Here is a 19,538-nt window from a genome sequence, read left to right on the forward strand (position 1 = left end):
CCTCCTATTTTTATTTATGTGAAATAGGAAACCATGGCTGGATAATTTCATAATCATCCTGGAGTGGATGTATTTCAAAGATATTTTTCACATAAAAATTTCTAGGTGCCAATAATTGTGTATTTGAGAAAACATTTATTTCATAATGATTTTTTGATTTTGGTAAGTTTTAGATACGCACTTCTCCATCCGAAGCCAGGAGGTGTTGGCTAAACTTTGAACTTTTAACACTGGGGTGATGTAGAGGTGCTTTTTATTAAAGTTTCTATCTGTGGAAACAAGCGTGCCAGTCTTTTTTGTGAAAAGTGTTGCTGGGGCATGTTTGGATCTGTTGATACTGGTATTAGTGGATGAGCATTTACTACAGCTGAAACCTCTGCCATGAATCTAATGAGGACTTCATTTGCTGGACAGATTTGCAGCAACATAGAATCAAAGATTCTGCTGACTTCCATGTGCAACGAGTATATTTTTAGTCTACTTTTTATATACTTCTCAGAAATAGGTTTTTTAAGTGTACTTGACATATACAGTAAATGTATAAAATGTGCAAAAATGTGTAAGTATATTTCAGCTATATTTGTGCTCTTAGAATCTGCATTTTCATTGTTATATGGTAGGGGTGCTAGCACACATTTTCTTTACTGAATTTCAAAAACACACGCATACTGTAAACAATTATTCACTATATTTACTTAATTAAATTGTTTTAAAATATTACAATAAATATTTTTAATTTATAAAACTATTTATAAAAATAGAATTTATCATAATTAATCAAATGAAATGCTTACAATTAACAATTTGTAAAATATAATGAAAAAACAAGTAAATAACAAAAAAAAATTAAAAATTCCTATGCAACCCAGACACCGCAGAAAACTGATCATACAAGAGGTCCTTTTTGTTGAGGACATTGTGTGTCTTCCATTATGTGTTCTTGGAAAATGCTCTTTCTTTGAAAGCATTCCCACAGACCTTTGTGAATCTGGATAGTTGTAGTGATAGTTGTGGTGGGGTGTTTATCACCTTCTCCACCATGCTGAAAGATGTATTAAAAGGGCCAAGAACCTAACTAAAATAAACACCGACCATGATTATGGTGGTCCGTTAGCTCTTGCTTTTTTTCTTCACTGAGTTAAGAATTGGGGAAAGAAACTAGAGATTCAATGTCTTATAATAAAATCCCAAATAATCAGTTATGCTTCATATATCTTACAATATTAATACGTAATGTATGCAAATATGTTTTTGTGAAGTGCTTTTTGCGTCTAAGTCAGTAAGTTAGTCTTAAAAAGTAGGAAAGGAAGAAGACTGCCCTCTGTCGTCCGAAAACAATGTCCAGAGACCCGGAAATACGTCGTTTGATATCTGACAGCAGTAAGGCAAAAGACGCGCATTATACACTGAGCTACAGTCCAGCACCATCATGATCTTCGAATGGGTCTCATATATTGCGTTTTACCTGCTTGTTGCTGTTTTTGGTGCATTTCTTGCATATTGTCTGTATGTTCATCATGTTCATCAGAAATATGATCATCTACCTGGACCTCCAAGAGAGAAGTAAGAAACTTTAAGAATTCGTTCTCTCTATACTTGTGTTTGATGAAATATATACATTTACATTGCAATAAATAAATAAAAAAATAAAAAATATATATCTTGACAGTTTTCTGCTGGGACATATACAAATTTTTGCTAGAACACTGAAGTCGGATACCATTATACATGACTTGTTTCTTCAGTGGTAAGGTCAAAACAGTTTCTTAGATTCTTAGATTCTTAGAACTTTCACTTTCCCTTTCCTTTTCTTTCCTTTCCTTTCCTTTCCTTTCCTTTCCTTTCCTTTCCTTTCCTTTCCTTTCCTTTCCTTTCCTTTCCTTTCCTTTCCTTTATTTGACATTGCACCAACAAAACTTGTCACTGTTACATAACAGTGGGTTGTTATGTCACATGTCATATCACATGTAGTTAATTTGCAGAAAATTAACAGAAATATCAAACTATTTTCTGGCATGTAAGCTTATGATGTGAAAATTTCACTTAATTTATTAATTATTTAATTATTAATCCCATAAAGGTATTTTTATAAAGTGTTCTAATCATGTTCTTGTATTTAGGGGAGAAAAATATGGCCCTGTTTACAGACTGAACACTTTTCACCAAGTCATAATTGCAGTTCATTGCCCAGAGGCTACAAAGGTACATGTTTAATCTCATTTAATTTCATTTATGTTCAAAATTAGAAGCCAAAAATCTAAAAATATATAAATTACAAAAAAATCACACTTGTATTATTATAGACAATCATGATGTCACCTAAATATATTAAAGACCCCACTGTCTACAAACGCCTCTATAACCTGTTTGGAAAAGGTAAGCTTTATTTGTTTTCTATATGTCATAGCATTGTTAGGTGTAAGTTAACACTGATACACTGAGTAAATTAAAAGGTGTGGTACGTGGTACTTTTTATTCCACTTTTATTCTTCTATTCATATGCATCCAAATGCAGAAGATCACAAAAAGCTAATATGAATTTTTCTGCATTCCAAAGTTTAATTCTCAGAAGAGGTGTTGCTTTTAATTAAGTAATTATTTTGTGACTGCTAAAAAAAGTTCAGTTCTATATGATATGTACTGTTTACTATGAATGTGATTTGGGATATAGCCGTACTGTTATCATGGTGTGGTTCAGGAAGAAGAAGAACTCGACGAGAAAGTAAACTTAATAGTATTTACTCTTACACAAAGGTAGGCAGGCAGGCAGGCTGACAGGATACAACCACACTTAATACCATGAAGATCGGACAAAAAACACTGAATATACAGGATCTTACATTGGGGAGACGTAATGCATAATTGACTGAACACACATGAATACAATGACACGATAAACAGAAAGTAGGTCACAGAGCACGTGGAACATGAAAACAATAACAAGACAGTCCAAATACGTGACATATCACCCCCCTCCCAGAAAGGTGCATCCTCACACCTAAACAACAACAGAGAGGGCACGGGAGCACGGGAGCACGGGAACTTGGGAGGAGGATCAGGTGGAGGACAAACCCCCAGGAGGGGGCCGGCAAACAGAGTCCACAATAAACACACAGCTCAGGGAAGAACCAGGATAGAGACAGGAAGTGTCTGGAGCAGATCCATGGGATCCAGAGCACAGCCCCTCCCTCCATCGGCTCCACCGTGGATCTTCTTGGCTGTGCTCTCCGATGCAGAGACGGGGAACAAGAAGGACGCGGTGGAGCCGGAGCCGGAGCGGCAGAGGACTGAGGTGGAACCAGGGGGATGGAGGAGCCTGACAGGCGGAGGGATGGAGAGACAAGGTGCAGCCGGAGGAGAGGAATCCTGAGGTGATGGATGGTCGACGTCAAACCAAAAAGGAGCCGTAGAGATGATGGAGTCTTGTGGAGAGGAGGGAGCTAGGAGCCAAGGGGGAGCCGACAGGTCTATGGGCCGACGTGGAATCCAGGACTCGGAGAGTCGACAATGAGGTGAGGGATCCTTTACCCACGGTGGCGATGGTGACAGGCAGACCCGTGGCGAGCCCCAGCACCAGATGAGCTGAGGGCGAGCGCAGGGGCTGCTGGGAGACATCAACAGTGGCAGAATAGGGTGGGTGGGTGTACAGACTTTGTGCACAGGCACTGGAGGAGGCTGCGCGGTCACTGGAGGGCACCTTTGGGGAATGGACTCAGGATGGCTGGACGGAACCAGCGGGGATTCAGGACATATGGATTATCAACTCAGCCTTCGTGCAGTGGGCGGAGCTCCTCTCCGCGCTCTCACTGTACTTAGTATACTCCACCATGGAGTGCTCCGTTGCCAACTCACGTCGGCTCGGTTCTGACGCTCTCTCCAGCAATGCCTCCGCGTCGCGGCTGGGCTCTGGATCGGGAGTGGGGCTGGTGTTGCCGTCCTCGGGTTGAACAGTCACTGGTGAATTGCACGACATCAGCACCCACTTGATGTATGCGGCGAGGCTCTCTTGAGGACCTTTCCTGGACAGCTTAGCTTGTGAGGAGGTGTTGAGTCTGCGAAAGTAAATAGAGCACAAGAAGCTGTCCGGGTAATGTGATCCGTTCGCGAGGAACACAAAATATCATCAGTGTGGTCCTTAAAAGAGCGAAGAGGATATTAGGGTCATGACACGGGGAAAACATATCAAAACAAAAAGGGGAAAACACACTGCTATTAAACTTTTTAAAAGTCCGGTCGTTTGTCACGGTGTGGTTCAGGAAGAAGGAGAACTCGACGAGAAAGTAAGCTTAATAGTATTTAATCTTACACAAAGGAGAACGTAACACTGCTACAGGCAGGCAGGCAGGCAATGAGAAGATAAACAGAAAGTAGGTCACAGGGCATGTGGAACATGAAAACAATGACAAGACAGTCCAAATACATGACAACTGTTTACATAGTAAGGCTATGCTTTAATTACAGATTAATTATACAGATTAATAAAAAAAATAAATGATATACAGATTAATTCATCAAAATAAAACAATTGCAAGTCATGTCACCTAAGCTGAATTAAAAGAAATGCAACTCTCAGGTTCCTTGGAAATGGTCTAATAACGGCGGCAGACCATGACATCTGGTACAGGCAGCGTCGCATCATGGATCCGGCTTTTAGCAGCACGTGAGTCAAGAACATCTCTGATATACTGAGATGAGATAGAGATGCACCTCAACTCATGCTGTCTTATCCATCAGATACTTACGAAGCTTGATGGGCACTTTTAATGACATGTCTGAGCGCCTAATGGACCATCTGGAGGAAATAGCCGACACAAAAACACCTGCCATCATGCATGACCTGGTCAACTGTGTCACACTCGACGTCATTTGCAAGGTTTCACTCTTCTTCCCACTTTTTCAAAACGAAGGTCTAATGCAAGGAATGTCACATTAGCTGGTAATCATTACTCATGTTTTATCTTCAGGTGGCTTTTGGTGTTGATTTAAATTTTTTGAAGCTCACTGAAAGTCCTTTCCAGAATGCAGTTGAACTGTGTTTAAGGGGCATGGTGTTAGATGTCAGAGACCCATTCTTTGCGGTAAGAGAATTTATTCAAAGATACTCCAGAGTAGTAGGATCAATGCTATATAACCTTTTTTTTTTCTCAGCTAATGCCCAAGAATTGGAAGACCATTCAAAAAATTAAGGATGCAGTTGAACTCCTGCGTAAAACAGGAGAGAAATGGATACAAGAGAGAAAGACAGCAATTGAAAATGGAGAAGACATCCCCCAAGACATTCTCTCACACATCCTCAAAACAGCAGGTATGTGGCTCTCAACCTGTCCCGAGACATTAAAGGTTCAGTTTTAAGATTTCAGTCGAACACTGGTTTCCATAGATCAGCATGTATGATACAGCACAAACTTGATTACAAAAAGTTCATTAACTTCAGAGGTTGCTTTTAAAGGGGGACATGACATGGATTTTTGAATTATTTTATTATGTTCCTTGAGGTTCAGTTATAAAGTTAATTAAGTTAACATGTTAAATGATAGAGTTTATAATGGCATTCTTTTTTAAATCTTTCTAATTTTACTATGTTTGCAAGGCTTGTCAAAAAAAAGAAACAATTTTGGCAGCATGGTTTAAGTTTAAGTTGCAGTTCAGTCCTCTGGCCTGATAGTTGAGGACATTGATTTCTAGCGAATATCATTGATAAAACAGACCCTATCCAAACTTAACACAATCTGTGCACTTTGACACAATGTGCTTTGGTACAATGTTGTTAAAAGCGCTGTATAAATAAAAGTGATTGACAATCTGTATTTGTAACGGGGAGTCAGAGAAGTTTGGATCCATTTGCAAGCTTTTATTAAGGAAGGTCAGGCAGGCAGAGAACCAACAACAGTGACAGGAATATAGGAGACAAAGACAATACCAGTCGTAAACGATACCAGGCAATGGTCAGGGCGGGCAGCAATAATAAAGGTCAGAGAGTCCAGGCAAGAGGTCGATAGACAGGCAGCAAAAAATCAGAACCTGTAAACCTGTGGTCCTAGGATCTTGAGTCTTGTGGAAGAACATTGGAGCTGCTTCTCTCTGTTTATGTCTATGTTGACTCACGCAGGTACTGGGCTGCTCTGTAGAGGTATTAAATCCCTAAATAGTCCAAACTTAAACAAGGTGTCCTAACATCCTAACCTAACATTCAAATTAGTGTATATGTGGAAACATGACTATTTTCAACCATCGGTTTTAAGGGGCTAGTCTTTTCTGGCTTGTCAGTACCAAAGACCTCAGGAGATCAAGGCTAAATTGATTTCTCATGTCATAAACCCTTTATAAATGTAATTGAGATTTTGAAATAGTTGGTTATTCAGAATTGTATTCCAAATTTCTATTTTTTCTTCAGAGGAGGAAAAAGTGAATAGTGCAAAAGATCATGAGCAGATGTTGGACAATTTTGTGACTTTCTTCATCGCTGGTGAGTAATGGCTGCTTTTGATTTTTGTTCATAAACCCTTGCAGTTCTAAACTGTTTTTTTGTTGCAGGGCAAGAGACAACAGCCAATCAGCTCTCATTTGCAATCATGGAATTAGCGAGATATCCTGAGATATATAAACGGTAAAAACAAATTGGAAATGTGGCCCTACTCCGTCTGTCTTGCATTACAAAGCTTTTTAGTTTGAATTTTCTTTTCCTTCTCAGAGCTAAAGCAGAGGTGGATGAAGTCCTTGGGACAAAAAGAGACATTTCATATGAAGATCTTGGAAAATTCACTTACTTGTCGCAGGTGGGATTTTTACATGCTACAAACACAAAGCATTTTGTAACTATTTTTTAAACTGTGTTTGTTCTTTACTTAATGCTGCAGGTGTTGAAGGAAACGCTGCGTCTGTACCCAACTGCTCCAGGAACCAATCGCTGGCTCCACGAGGACATGGTTATAAATGGGATGAAAATCCCAGGCGGCTGCTCTGTTGCTGTGAGTATTGGATCATTCTCTAGCCATCATGGTACTGGCCCATGGCTGCTCTTTCTAGTAAGACAAGTACAGATCTTGTCAATTTGAATGGAGAAAAGTCTGCAATAAATTCTGCAACTTTTATTTATTTCATTGTATATAATTACAGTTATAGAGTATTTGAATAATTTTTCAACCTTTCCATACAGTTCAATTCTTACGTCTCCCAAAGAATGGAACAGTATTTTAAAGATCCATTGAAGTTTGATCCAGAGAGATTTGATGTGAATGCCCCAAAGTAAGTCAATATAACAGTCTCATTTACTCTCTGTTTCAACCTTTATCTGTATTCAAGCCTCTGTTTCAACCTTTACTCTCTGTTTCAACCCACAATGACATTCATGACACAATCATTGTAATTCTGAGAGTCCAACCTGACTAAAGAAATAAATCTGTGTTATAATCATTATGACAAAGCTATAATACAACAACCATGCACACTTTTTTAACTCTGTTCTAGTTGCATTAAACTCATAAATTTTCTGGTTCAGGGTGTACAAGTTCAAGCAGGACATGAGCTCTTTTTACAGCCATAATCTCATAATTATGCTGTGTAATTTTATCATCAAGTCTATTGATTTCTAATTGTGTTCTGATCTGAAAGGCCTTATTACTGCTACTATCCATTTGCACTCGGTCCACGGAGCTGTTTGGGACAGGTCTTCTCACAGGTGATGAAGCACACAACTTCCCTTTTTTACTTCAGAATTTTTGGACTTGCAGAATATGCAGGCTCATGTTTTGGATTCCTTTAGATGTTCTTTGAGACTTTGTGTTTCTGCATTCAGATGGAGGCAAGAGTTGTGCTTGCCAAACTGCTTCAGAGATTTGAGTTCAATCTGGTTCCTGGACAGTCTTTCGACATTAAAGACTCGGGAACCCTGCGGCCCAAGAGCGGAGTGATCTGCTACATTAAACACTGCTCATAGGATGTGTCTGAGCAGAGACGTTATCACATGCTAATCATTTATGCGACATTTGTGCTTTTTATTTAATTCAGTTTCATTGTAGTCCATTATGGTGACATAAGGTTTTCGTTTAAATATACGTAGATTATACAAATATGGTCATGATATAAACATAACAGGCAACATGCTCAATGAGAATCATACTTACCGTTGTATCAGTTTAACCATTTTAGTGAAATATTTAGTAGTAAAAAGTATCTGGCATCTTGACATTTGTTTATCTGATTTTCAAATGTTCTTATATTTACATATACATTATATGCAGAGAGAATACATGGCAATAAAATAATAAAAGTGGGTTTGCTCTTAAAAATACAGTATTTCACATTATTATTAGGTGAAGCTATAGCATTCTTTTTTACTGAAGTGAAGAAGAAAATACTATTTAATCATACGACGACACATATTATGCGGGAAATATTTAAAAGCCTCTATGTGCCAACAAGCATGAATATGACAGTTTACAGCTCTTTAAAAAATTTAAATATAGGAATTAATTGAGACCGAAATGGTTTGTTAAGGTATTACAGTAATTTATTAAAAAAGAGGAAATATTTTATGTACCAGCTAACATAAAATTGTTTTTATGCCTCGTTATCGTCGATGTTTTCGTCGACTATAATACCCGGATGAAGTTTTTATCCACTAGAGGGCGAAGTTTAACAACAAAACTTTCCACAATCACGTTCTGTAGTCTTGAGTCAAACTCAGCTCCTAGAAGGCCCTGTCCTGCAGTGTTGTTGTTTTATCTAGCGTTAGCTCCAAACACCTGCCCGTAAGTGTCTAGTAGTCCAAAAGAACCTGATTAGCTTCTCGGGTTTGTTCAATTAGGGTTGGAGGTAAACTCTGAAGGAGCTGCATCGATATTACAGTTATATAATTAGTCAACATTTGACGTGTTCATCAAAGTTCTTAAATAAGAACATACAGGTGCTGGTCCTATAATTATAACATCATCAAAATTTGATTTATTTCACTAATTCCATTCAAAACGTGACACTATATTATATATGTATATTATAATCATTCATTACACACAGACTCATATATTTTAAATGTTTATTTCTTTTAATTTTGATGATTATAACTGACAACTAGTGAAAACTCCATATTCAATATCTCAGAAAATTTGAATTAATTAACACTCAATACGTAGTTAGGGTTCCTTTGCTTAATATATACATATATATATATATATATATATATATATATATATATATATATATATATATATATATATATATATATATATATATTTATAGAATGGAATATAGAAGTAATAAGCAAACAGTATTGGTCCCCGCTGGTTTCCATTGTATGAACAAAGGAAAAACAAAATACCACTGAAGCATTTCTAAACCCATTTTTGTTTTGTTTTTTGGGAAGCGAGAGTGTAAGAGAGAGAGAGGGTGAGTGTGTGTGTGTGTGTGTGTGTGTGTGCACCTGGTATTTATCACATTACGGGGACCAAATGTCCCCACAGGGATAGGGATAGCAGTGAATTTTGACCTTGTGGGGATGTTTTTAGGACCCCATGAGGAAACAAACTTATAAAACATACAGGATTACATTTTTTTTTAAAATCTGAAATTGCCAATAGATTACTGTAAGGGATGGTAGGTGTAGGGTTGGTGTATGACAATAACACATACAGTCTGTACAGTATAAAAACCATTACGTCTATGGAATGTCCCCATAAAACACAGAAACCCAATGTCTATGTTTGTGTGTGTGTGTGTGTGCACCTGGTATTTATGTCTCCACAAGAATAGGAATACCTGTAAATTTGGACTTTGTGGGCACATTTTTAGCAAACAAGCTTATAAAATATACAAGATTATTATTATTTTTTTAATCTAAAAAAGTGATTTGTTTCCTGTAAGGGGTAGGTTTAGGTGTAGGGTTGGTGTAGAACAATAACACATACAGTCTGTACAGTATAAAAACCATTACGTCTATCCAGAGTCCCCATAAAACATGGAAACACAACATGAACATGTCATAAAAAGAACTAATTAATTAATACATAATGTATGCAAATATGTTTTTTAAGAATACACCCTATTGAATTCTATGGTTTTCTGTATTAGTTAGAGAAGCAGGCCTCAGTTAACATGTTAAATGATAGAGTTTATAATGGCATTCTGTTCTAAATCTTTCTAATTTTACTATGTTTGCAAGGCTTGCCAAAAAAAAAAGACACAATTTTGGCAGCATGGTTTAAGTTTTTCAAAGTTGCAGTTCAGTCCTCTGGCCTGATAGTTGAGGGCATTGATTTCTAGCGAATATCATTGATAAAACAGACCCTATCCAAACTTAACACAATCTGTGCACTTTGACACAATGTGCTTTGGTACAATGTTGTTAAAAGCGCTGTATAAATAAAAGTGATTGACAATCTGTATTTGTAACGGGAGTCAGAGAAGTTTGGATCCATTTGCAAGCTTTTATTAAGGAAGGTCAGACAGGCAGAGAACCAACAACAGTGACAGGAATATAGGAGACAAAGACAGAGTCGTAAACGATACCAGGCAATGGTCAGGGCGGGCAGCAATAACAAAGGTCAGAGAGTCCAGGCAAGAGGTCGATAGACAGGCAGCAAACAATCAGAACCAGTGAACCTGTGGTCCTAGGATCTTGAGTCTTGTGGAAGAACATTGGAGCTGCTTCTCTCTGTTTATGTCTATGTTGACTCACGCAGGTACTGGGCTGCTCTGTAGAGGTATTATATCCTAAATAGTCCAAACTTAAACAAGGTGTTCTAACATTTTCAAATTAGTGTATATGTGGAAACATGACTATTTTAACCCTCGTTCTGTTCCTCTGTTTAAAATCACCTGGTTTTAAGGGGCTAGTCTTTTCTGGCTTGTCAGTACTAAAGACCTCTTATATGTCAGGAGATCAAGGCTAAATTGTTGTCATAAACCTTTTATAAATGTAATTGAGTTTTTTAATTAGTTGGTTAACTAATTCATTTATAAGACACTTTATATGATGACCTTGGAAACTCACTTACTTGTCGCAGGTGGAATTTTTACATGCTACAAACACAAAGCATTTTGTAACTATTTTTTATTTTCTATTGTTTGTTCTTTACTTAATTCTGCAGGTGTTGAAGGAAACGCTGCGTCTGCGAGGACGTGGTTATAAATGGGATGAAAATCCCAGGCAGCTTCTCTGTTCTTGAAAATTCTAGAAAATTCTGCAATAAATTCTGTCAGCAAGTTTTATTTATTTCATTGTATTTAATTAAATGAGTATTTGAATCATTTTTCAACCTTTCCATACAGTTCAGTTCTTACGTCTCCCAAAGAATGGAACAGTATTTTAAAGATCCATTGAAGTTTGATCCAGAGAGATTTGATGTGAATGCCCCAAAGTAAGTCAATATAACAATATAATATCTCATTTACCCTCTGTTTCAACCTTTATCTGTATTCAAGCCTCTGTTTCAACCTTTACTCTCTGTTTCAACCCACAATGACATTCATGACACAATCATTGTAATTCTGAGAGTCCAACCTGACTAAAGAAATAAATCTGTGTTATAATCATTATGACAAAGCTATAATACAACAACCGTGCGCACTTTTTTAACTCTGTTCTAGTTGCATTAAACTCATAAATTTTTAATAAGCTTCCAGGTGTACAAGTTCAAGCAGGACATGAGCTCTTTTTACAGCCATAATCTCATAATTATGTTGTGTAATTTTATCATGAAGTCTATTGATTTCTAATTGTGTTCTGATCTGAAAGGCCTTATTACTGCTACTATCCATTTGCACTCGGTCCACGGAGCTGTTTGGGACAGGTCTTCTCACAGGTGATGATTTTGGACTTGCAGAATATGCAGGCTCATGTTTTGGATTCCTTTAGATGTTGATTGAGACTTTGTGTTTCTGCATTCAGATGGAGGCAAGAGTTGTGCTTGCCAAACTGCTTCAGAGATTTGAGTTCAATCTGGTTCCTGGACAGTCTTTTGACATTAAAGACTCGGGAACCCTGCGGCCCAAGAGCGGAGTGATCTGCTACATTAAACACTGCTCATAGGATGTGTCTGAGCAGAGACGTTATCACATGCTAATCATTTATGCGACATTTGTGCTTTTTATTTAATTCAGTTTCATTGTAGTCTATTATGGTGACATAAGGTTTTCGTTTAAATATACGTAGATTATACAAATATGGTCATGATATAAACATAACAGGCAACATGCTCAATGAGAATCATACTTACCGTTGTATCAGTTTAACAAATTTAGTAGTAAGAAGTATCTGTCAACTTGGAATTAGTTTTTCTGATTTTCAAATGTTCTTATATTTACACGCTATACGCAGAGAGATTAAACAGTGCAATACAATAATAAAAGTGGGTAAAAAATACAGCATTTCATATTATTATCAATTGAAATAATATTCTTTTTAGAGAGAGAGAGAGAGGGTGAGTGTGTGTGCTCCCGGTAATTATCACGTTACGGGGGCCAAATGTCCCCACAGGGATAGGGATAGCAGTCAATTTTGACCTTGTGGGGATGTTTTTAGGACCCCATGAGGAAAAAAACTTATAAAACATACAGGATTACATTTTTTTAAAAATCTGAAATTGCCAATAGATACAGTCTGTACAGCATAAAAACCATTACGTCTATGGAATGTCCCCATAATGTGTATGTTTGTGTGTGTGTGTGTGTGTGTGTGTGTGTGTGTGTGTGTGTGTGTGTGTGTGTGTGTGTGTGTGTGTGTGTGTGTGTGTGTGCACCTGGTATTTATGTCCCCACAAGGATAGGAATACTTGTAAATTTTACATATATATATATTTAAAAGAATAATATGTTACGTTGTAATAAAATCTCTAATTATTTGAAATAATCAGTTATGCTTTATATCTCTTACAATATTAATACATAATGTATGCAAATATGTTTTATGAAGTGCTTTTAGCGTACTCTAAATCAGCACGTTAGTCTTAGAAAGTAGGAAAGGAAGAAGACTGCCCTCTGTCGTCCGAAAACAATGTCCAGAGACCCGGAAATACGTCGTTTGATATCTGACAGCAGTAAGGCAAAAGACGCGCATTATACACTGAGCTACAGTCCAGCACCATCATGATCTTCGAATGGGTCTCATATATTGCGTTTTACCTGCTTGTTGCTGTTTTTGGTGCATTTCTTGCATATTGTCTGTATGTTCATCATGTTCATCAGAAATATGATCATCTACCTGGACCTCCAAGAGACAAGTAAGAAACTTTAAGAATTGGTTCTCTTTATACTTGTGTTTGACAAAAATATATACATTTACATTGCAATAAATATCCTGATATCTTGACAGTTTTCTGCTGGGACATGCACCAACTTTTGCTAGAACGATGAAGTCGGATAGCCTTATACATGACTTGTTTCTTGAGTGGTAAGATCAAAACACTTATTCTTTTTATTTTATTTTCTTTTTTTTATTTGACTTTGCACCTACAAAACTTGTCACTATTACATAACAGTGGGTTGTCATATCACACGTAGTGATATTGCATTAAATAGAAATTTCAACAATTTTTTGGCATTTAAGTTTATAATGTGAAAATGTTTTACTCATTTTTTTGTTTTATTTATTTATTTAAAAAAATTTTGGAGTCAAAGGTTAATCAAAATATATTTATTGAATTATAATAAAACACTGTTGTGGAATTTCCTCATTTCAGCTAGAAATTAAATAGATGTAGGGATAATCTATTAATCCTATAAAGGTATTTTTATAAAGTGTTCTAATCATGTTCTTGTATTAAGGGGAGAAAAATATGGCCCTGTTTACAGACTGAACACTTTTCACCAAGTCACAATTGCAGTTCATTGCCCTGAGGCTACAAAGGTACATGTTTAATCTCATTTAATTTCATTTATGTTGAGAATTAGAAGCCAAAAAAGATATAAATATATAAATGACCAAAAAAATCACACTTTTATTATTATAGACAATCATGATGTCACCTAAATATATTAAAGACCCCACTGTCTACAAACGCCTCTATAACCTGTTTGGAAAAAGGTAAGCTTTATTTGTTTTCTATATGTCATAGCATTGTTAGGTGTAAGTTAACACTGATACACTGAGTAAATTAAAAGGTGTGGTACGTGGTACTTTTTATTCCACTTTTATTCTTCTATTCATATGCATCCAAATGCAGAAGATCACAAAAAACAGCTAATAAGAATTTTAATTCTGATTCTAATATGAATTTTAGAAGTTTAATTTGTTTCGCAATATATGTTAGCAGCCCCATGTTTGATAGCTTAAATCCATCTATATCTATATCCTTCATATGTGTGTTTGACTTGAGGAGACAGTACATACAATAGAAAATATGACAATATAGAAGAACATTAATCTAACCTTTTCATATGGGTCCACTATTCTGACCCCTTGTTATCAAAATTATAAAAAAGATTAAAAAAAATAGAAGTGTATTAACATATAATGGAAAGCAGTATATGTGTAATGGTAAACCATGACGAACATTTGTCATGACGAACATTCATCATGTGTTTCAAAAATTGCGTACTCTCTGAAGAGGTGTTGCTTTTAATTAAGTAATTATTTTGTGACTGCTAAAAAAGTTCAGTTCTAAATTATATGTACTGTTTACTATATAGTGGAGGTGAATATGATTTCGGATATAGCTGTACTTTTTACATAGTAAGACTAAGCTTTAATTACAGATTAATTATACAGATTAATTAAAAATTAAATGATATACAGATTAATTCATCAAAATAAAACAATTGCAAGTCATGTCACCTAAGCTGAATTAAAAGAAATGCAACTCTCAGGTTCCTTGGAAATGGTCTAATAACGGCGGCGGACCATGACATCTGGTACAGGCAGCGTCGCATCATGGATCCGGCTTTTAGCAGCACGTGAGTCAAGAACATCTCTGATATACTGAGATGAGATAGAGATGCACCTCAACTCATGCTGTCTTATCCATCAGATACTTACGAAGCTTGATGGGCACTTTTAATGACATGTCTGAGCGCCTAATGGACCATCTGGAGGAAATAGCCGACACAAAAACACCTGCCATCATGCATGACCTGGTCAACTGTGTCACACTCGACGTCATTTGCAAGGTTTCACTCTTCTTCCCACTTTTTCAAAACGAAGGTCTAATGCAAGGAATGTCACATTAGCTGGTAATCATTACTCATGTTTTATCTTCAGGTGGCTTTTGGTGTTGATTTAAATTTTTTGAAGCTCACTGAAAGTCCTTTCCAGGATGCAGTTGAACTGTGTTTAAGGGGCATGGTGTTAGATGTCAGAGACCCATTCTTTGCGGTAAGAGAATTTATTCAAAGATACTCCAGAGTAGTAGGATCAATGCTATATAACCTTTTTTTTTCTCAGCTAATGCCCAAGAATTGGAAGACCATTCAAAAAATTAAGGACGCAGCTGAACTCCTGCGTAAAACAGGAGAGAAATGGATACAAGAGAGAAAGACAGCAATTGAAAATGGAGAAGACATCCCCCAAGACATTCTCTCACACATCCTCAAAACAGCAGGTATGTGGCTCTCAACCTGTCCCGAGACATTAAAGGTTCAGTTTTAAGATTTCAGTCGAACACTGGTTTCCATAGATCAGCATGTATGATACAGCACAAACTTGATTACAAAAAGTTCATTAACTTCAGAGGTTGCTTTTAAAGGGGGACATGACATGGATTTTTGAATTATTTTATTATGTTCCTTGAGGTTCAGTTATAAAGTTAATAAAGTTTTAGCACACACACGGAAAAAAAAAAATTAAGTGAGAAAATTGACACCCTATTGAATTCCATGGTTTTCGTATTAGTTAGAGAAGCAGGCCTCAGTTAACATGTTAAATGATCTTACTAAATCTTTCTAATCTTACTATGTTTGCAAGGCTTGCCAAAAAAAGACACGGTTTTAGTTTAAGTTTTTCGAAGTTGCAGTTCAGTTAGTGCCTCGCCTCTGGCCTGATAGTTGAGGACATTGATTTCTAGCGATTATCATCAATTCAGCAGACCCTATTCAAACTTGACACAATCTATGCACTTTGACACAGTATGCTTTGGTACAATGTGTATTGTTAAAAGTGCTAAATAAATAAAAGTGATTGTCAATCTGTATTTGTAAGTAGGAGTCAGAGAAGTTTTGATCCACTTGCAAGTTTTTATTGAGGAAGGTCAGACAAGGCAGAGAACCAACAACAGTGACAGGGATATAGGAGACAGAGTCATAAATGATACCAGGCAATGGCATAATTACAGATAAACCGGTAATCAAGGTCAGAGAGTCCAGGCAAGAGGTCGATAGACAGGCAGCAAGCAATCAGAACCAGTGGACAGTCCAAGGATCTTGAGTCTTGTGGAAGAACATTGGAGCTGCTTCTCTCTGTTTATGTCTATGTTGACTCACGCAGGTACTGGGCTGCTATGTAGAGGTATTAAATCCCTAAATAGTCCAAACTTAAACAAGGTGTCCTAACATCCTAACCTAACATTCAAATTAGTGTATATGTGGAAACATGACTATTTTCAACCATCGGTTTTAAGGGGCTAGTCTTTTCTGGCTTGTCAGTACCAAAGACCTCTTATATGTCAGGAGATCAAGGCTAAATTGATTTCTCATGTCATAAACCCTTTATAAATGTAATTGAGTTTTTGAATTAGTTGGTTTTTCAGCGTGTCATATAGTTAATTTCATTCCAAATTTCTATTTTTTGCTTCAGAGGAGGAAAAAGTGAATAGTGCAAAAGATCATGAGCAGATGTTGGACAATTTTGTGACTTTCTTCATCGCTGGTGAGTTATGGCTGCTTTTGATTTTTGTTCATAAACCCTTGCAGTTCTAAACTGTTTTTTTGTTGCAGGGCAAGAGACAACAGCCAATCAGCTCTCATTTGCAATCATGGAATTAGCGAGATATCCTGAGATATATAAACGGTAAAAACAAATTGGAAACGTGGCCCTACTCTGTCTGTCTTGCATTACAAAGCTTTTTAGTTTGAATTTTATTTTCCTTCCTAGGGCTAAAGCAGAGGTGGATGAAGTCCTTGGGACAAAAAGAGACATTTCATATGAAGATCTTGGAAAACTCACTTACTTGTCGCAGGTGGGATGTTTACATGCTACAAACACAAAGCATTTTGTAACTATTTTTTAAACTGTGTTTGTTCTTTACTTAATGCTGCAGGTGTTGAAGGAAACGCTGCGTCTGTACCCAACTGCTCCAGGAACCAATCGCTGGCTCCACGAGGACATGGTTATAAATGGGATGAAAATCCCAGGCGGCTGCTCTGTTCTTGTGAGTATTGGATCATTCTCTAGCCATCATGGTACCGGCCCATGGCTGCTCTTTCTAGTAAGACAAGTACAGATCTTGTCAATTTGAATGGAGAAAATTCTGCAATAAATTCTGTCAGCAACTTTTATTTATATCATTGTATATAATTAAATAAGTATTTCAATAATTTTTCAACCTTTCCATACAGTTCAGTTCTTATGTCTCCCAAAGAATGGAACAGTATTTTAAAGATCCATTGAAGTTTGATCCAGAGAGATTTGATGTGAATGCCCCAAAGTAAGTCAATATAACAGTCTCATTTACCCTCTGTTTCAACCTTTATCTGTATTCAACCTTCTGTTTCAACCTTTATCTGTATTCAACCCTCTGTTTCAACCTTTACGCTCTGTTTCAACCCACATTTACAACATAATGACTGTAATTCTGAGAAGCCAGCCTCTTGTTTACAGCCTTTGTCTTCAAATTATTAATTTCTAAAGTAAATAAAAAATCGGTGTTATCTTTATAATCATTATGACAAAGCTGGAATACAACAACCCTGTGCATCTTTTTAACTCTGTTCTAGTTGCATTAAACTATATTTTTAATAAGGTTCAGGGTGTACAAGTTCAAGCAGGACATGAGCTCTTTTTACAGCCATAATCTCATAATTATGCTGTGTAATTTTATCATCAAGTCTATTGATTTCTAATTGTGTTCTGATCTGAAAGGCCTTATTACTGCTACTATCCATTTGCACTCGGTCCACGGAGCTGTTTGGGACAGGTCTTCTCACAGGTGATGAAGCACACAACTTCCCTTTTTTACTTCAGAATTTTTGGACTTGCAGAATATGCAGGCTCATGTTTTGGATTCCTTTAGATGTTGATTGAGACTTGTTTTCCAATTGCCAAATTTGCTGTGTTCTTGATCACTCTGTTTGTGTTTCTGCATTCAGATGGAGGCAAGAGTTGTGCTTGCCAAACTGCTTCAGAGATTTGAGTTCAATCTGGTTCCTGGACAGTCTTTTGACATTAAAGACTCGGGAACCCTGCGGCCCAAGAGCGGAGTGATCTGCTACATTAAACACTGCTCATAGGATGTGTCTGAGCAGAGACGTTATGACATGCTAATCATTTATGCTACATTTGTGCTTTTTATTTAATTCAGTTTTATTGTAGTCCATTGTGGTGACATAAGGCTTTTGTTTAAATATACAAAATATGGTCATGATATAAACATAACAGGCAACATGCTCAATGAGAATCATACTTACCGTTGTATCAGTTTAACAAATTTAGTAGTAAGAAGTATCTGTCATCTTGGAATTTTATTTTTTCTGATTTTCAAATGTTCTTAAATTCACACGCTATACGCAGGGAGATTAAACAGTGCAATACAATAATAAAAGTGGGTTTGCTGTTAAAAAATACAGTATTTCGTATTATTATCAATTGAAATAACATTTTTTTTACTACAATGCGAAAATAATATACTAAGGAAACGTCTGAATTAAAAACAATTCCAGTGCAGGCCCCAGCGAGGATCGAACTCGCGACCCCTGGTTTACAAGACCAGTGCTCTAACCACTGAGCTATGGAGCCAGCTTCGAGTAGCCGGCCAGAGACTATACTATTTATTTCATTACAACACATAACGTGTAAAAATAGTATATGATGGAAGCTGAAAACAATAGTACTTTCTTTCTATTTGCCAACAAATATGAATATGACAGTTTACAGCTTTTTAAAATTAAGATGTAAGAAGTATTTGAGATCGAAATAAATTGTTACAGTATTTAGAGTAATTTATTAAAAAAGAGGAAATATTTTATGTACCAGCTAACATAAAATTGTTTTTATGCCTCGTTATCGTCGATGTTTTCGTCGACTATAATACCCGGATGAAGTTTTTATCCACTAGAGGGCGAAGTTTAACAACAAAACTTTCCACAATCACGTTCTGTAGTCTTGAGTCAAACTCAGCTCCTAGAAGGCCCTGTCCTGCAGTGTTGTTGTTTTATCTAGCTTTAGCTCCAAACACCTGCCCGTAAGTGTCTAGTAGTCAAAAGAACCTGATTAGCTTCTCGATATTACAGTTATATGTAGTCAACATTTGACGTGCTCATCAAAGTTGTTCTAAGACAAGAACATGTTAGGACGACTTCAGATGTTCACTACTGTAGCTGAAATCCTGAAGCACATTTTAATCAAGGATTTAAATACTTTTTAACAATGACTCTCACTGAAAATCTCACTGAAATTT

At 36.6% G+C, this 19,538-nt stretch overlaps 2 protein-coding genes and 1 non-coding gene across 4 annotated transcripts; 2 read left to right on the plus strand and 1 right to left on the minus strand.

The window, feature by feature from the left end:
- Positions 1-1,386: 1,386 nt before the first annotated feature.
- LOC122324319 (cholesterol 24-hydroxylase-like) lies at positions 1,387-12,363 on the plus strand. Of its 2 annotated transcripts, XM_043218640.1 has the most exons (15): positions 1,387-1,563; positions 1,670-1,747; positions 2,121-2,202; positions 2,304-2,389; positions 4,559-4,660; positions 4,735-4,873; positions 4,965-5,078; positions 5,149-5,305; positions 6,395-6,466; positions 6,535-6,607; positions 6,692-6,776; positions 6,858-6,968; positions 7,157-7,245; positions 7,612-7,678; positions 7,796-8,288. In XM_043218640.1, exons 1-15 carry the CDS (start codon positions 1,430-1,432, stop codon positions 7,934-7,936), a joined length of 1,530 nt encoding a protein of 509 aa, XP_043074575.1. In that variant the 5' UTR covers positions 1,387-1,429; the 3' UTR covers positions 7,937-8,288. The 2 variants fall into 2 exon arrangements, with proteins under 2 accessions (XP_043074575.1, XP_043074573.1); XM_043218638.1 differs by lacking the exons at positions 1,387-1,563; positions 1,670-1,747; positions 2,121-2,202; positions 2,304-2,389; positions 7,796-8,288 and adding exons at positions 11,266-11,354; positions 11,732-11,798; positions 11,885-12,363 and having other exon boundaries at positions 4,504-4,660.
- Positions 12,364-13,006: 643 nt separating this feature from the next.
- Positions 13,007-18,705, plus strand: LOC122324318 (cholesterol 24-hydroxylase). Its single transcript, XM_043218637.1, has 15 exons — positions 13,007-13,214; positions 13,307-13,384; positions 13,759-13,840; positions 13,944-14,017; positions 14,800-14,886; positions 14,961-15,099; positions 15,191-15,304; positions 15,374-15,530; positions 16,721-16,792; positions 16,861-16,933; positions 17,018-17,102; positions 17,184-17,294; positions 17,482-17,570; positions 18,005-18,071; positions 18,232-18,705. Exons 1-15 carry the CDS (start codon positions 13,081-13,083, stop codon positions 18,370-18,372), a joined length of 1,503 nt encoding a protein of 500 aa, XP_043074572.1. The 5' UTR covers positions 13,007-13,080; the 3' UTR covers positions 18,373-18,705.
- Positions 18,706-18,804: 99 nt separating this feature from the next.
- trnat-ugu lies at positions 18,805-18,877 on the minus strand. The gene has a single exon. It is a non-coding gene; the product is annotated as a tRNA-Thr (tRNA).
- Between the last annotated feature and the right edge of the window lie 661 nt (positions 18,878-19,538).

The sequence above is a fragment of the Puntigrus tetrazona genome, chromosome 20, assembly GCF_018831695.1.
Source record: "Puntigrus tetrazona isolate hp1 chromosome 20, ASM1883169v1, whole genome shotgun sequence".
Classification (NCBI taxonomy): domain Eukaryota; kingdom Metazoa; phylum Chordata; class Actinopteri; order Cypriniformes; family Cyprinidae; genus Puntigrus; species Puntigrus tetrazona.

What these genes read in the sequence shown, in the direction of transcription:
- LOC122324319 (XM_043218640.1), top strand. Translation starts at nt 1,430, where the DNA reads ATGATCTTCGAATGGGTCTCATATATTGCGTTTTACCTGCTTGTTGCT. An exon ending in ACACATCCTCAAAACAGCAG is followed by an intron (nt 5,306 to 6,394) that starts GTATGTGGCTCT and finishes TTTTTTCTTCAG; the next exon opens with AGGAGGAAAAAGTGAATAGT. An exon ending in TGGGACAGGTCTTCTCACAG is followed by an intron (nt 7,679 to 7,795) that starts GTGATGAAGCAC and finishes TTCTGCATTCAG; the next exon opens with ATGGAGGCAAGAGTTGTGCT.
- LOC122324318 (XM_043218637.1), top strand. Translation starts at nt 13,081, where the DNA reads ATGATCTTCGAATGGGTCTCATATATTGCGTTTTACCTGCTTGTTGCT. An exon ending in GATCCGGCTTTTAGCAGCAC is followed by an intron (nt 14,887 to 14,960) that starts GTGAGTCAAGAA and finishes CTTATCCATCAG; the next exon opens with ATACTTACGAAGCTTGATGG. An exon ending in TTTGATGTGAATGCCCCAAA is followed by an intron (nt 17,571 to 18,004) that starts GTAAGTCAATAT and finishes CTGATCTGAAAG; the next exon opens with GCCTTATTACTGCTACTATC.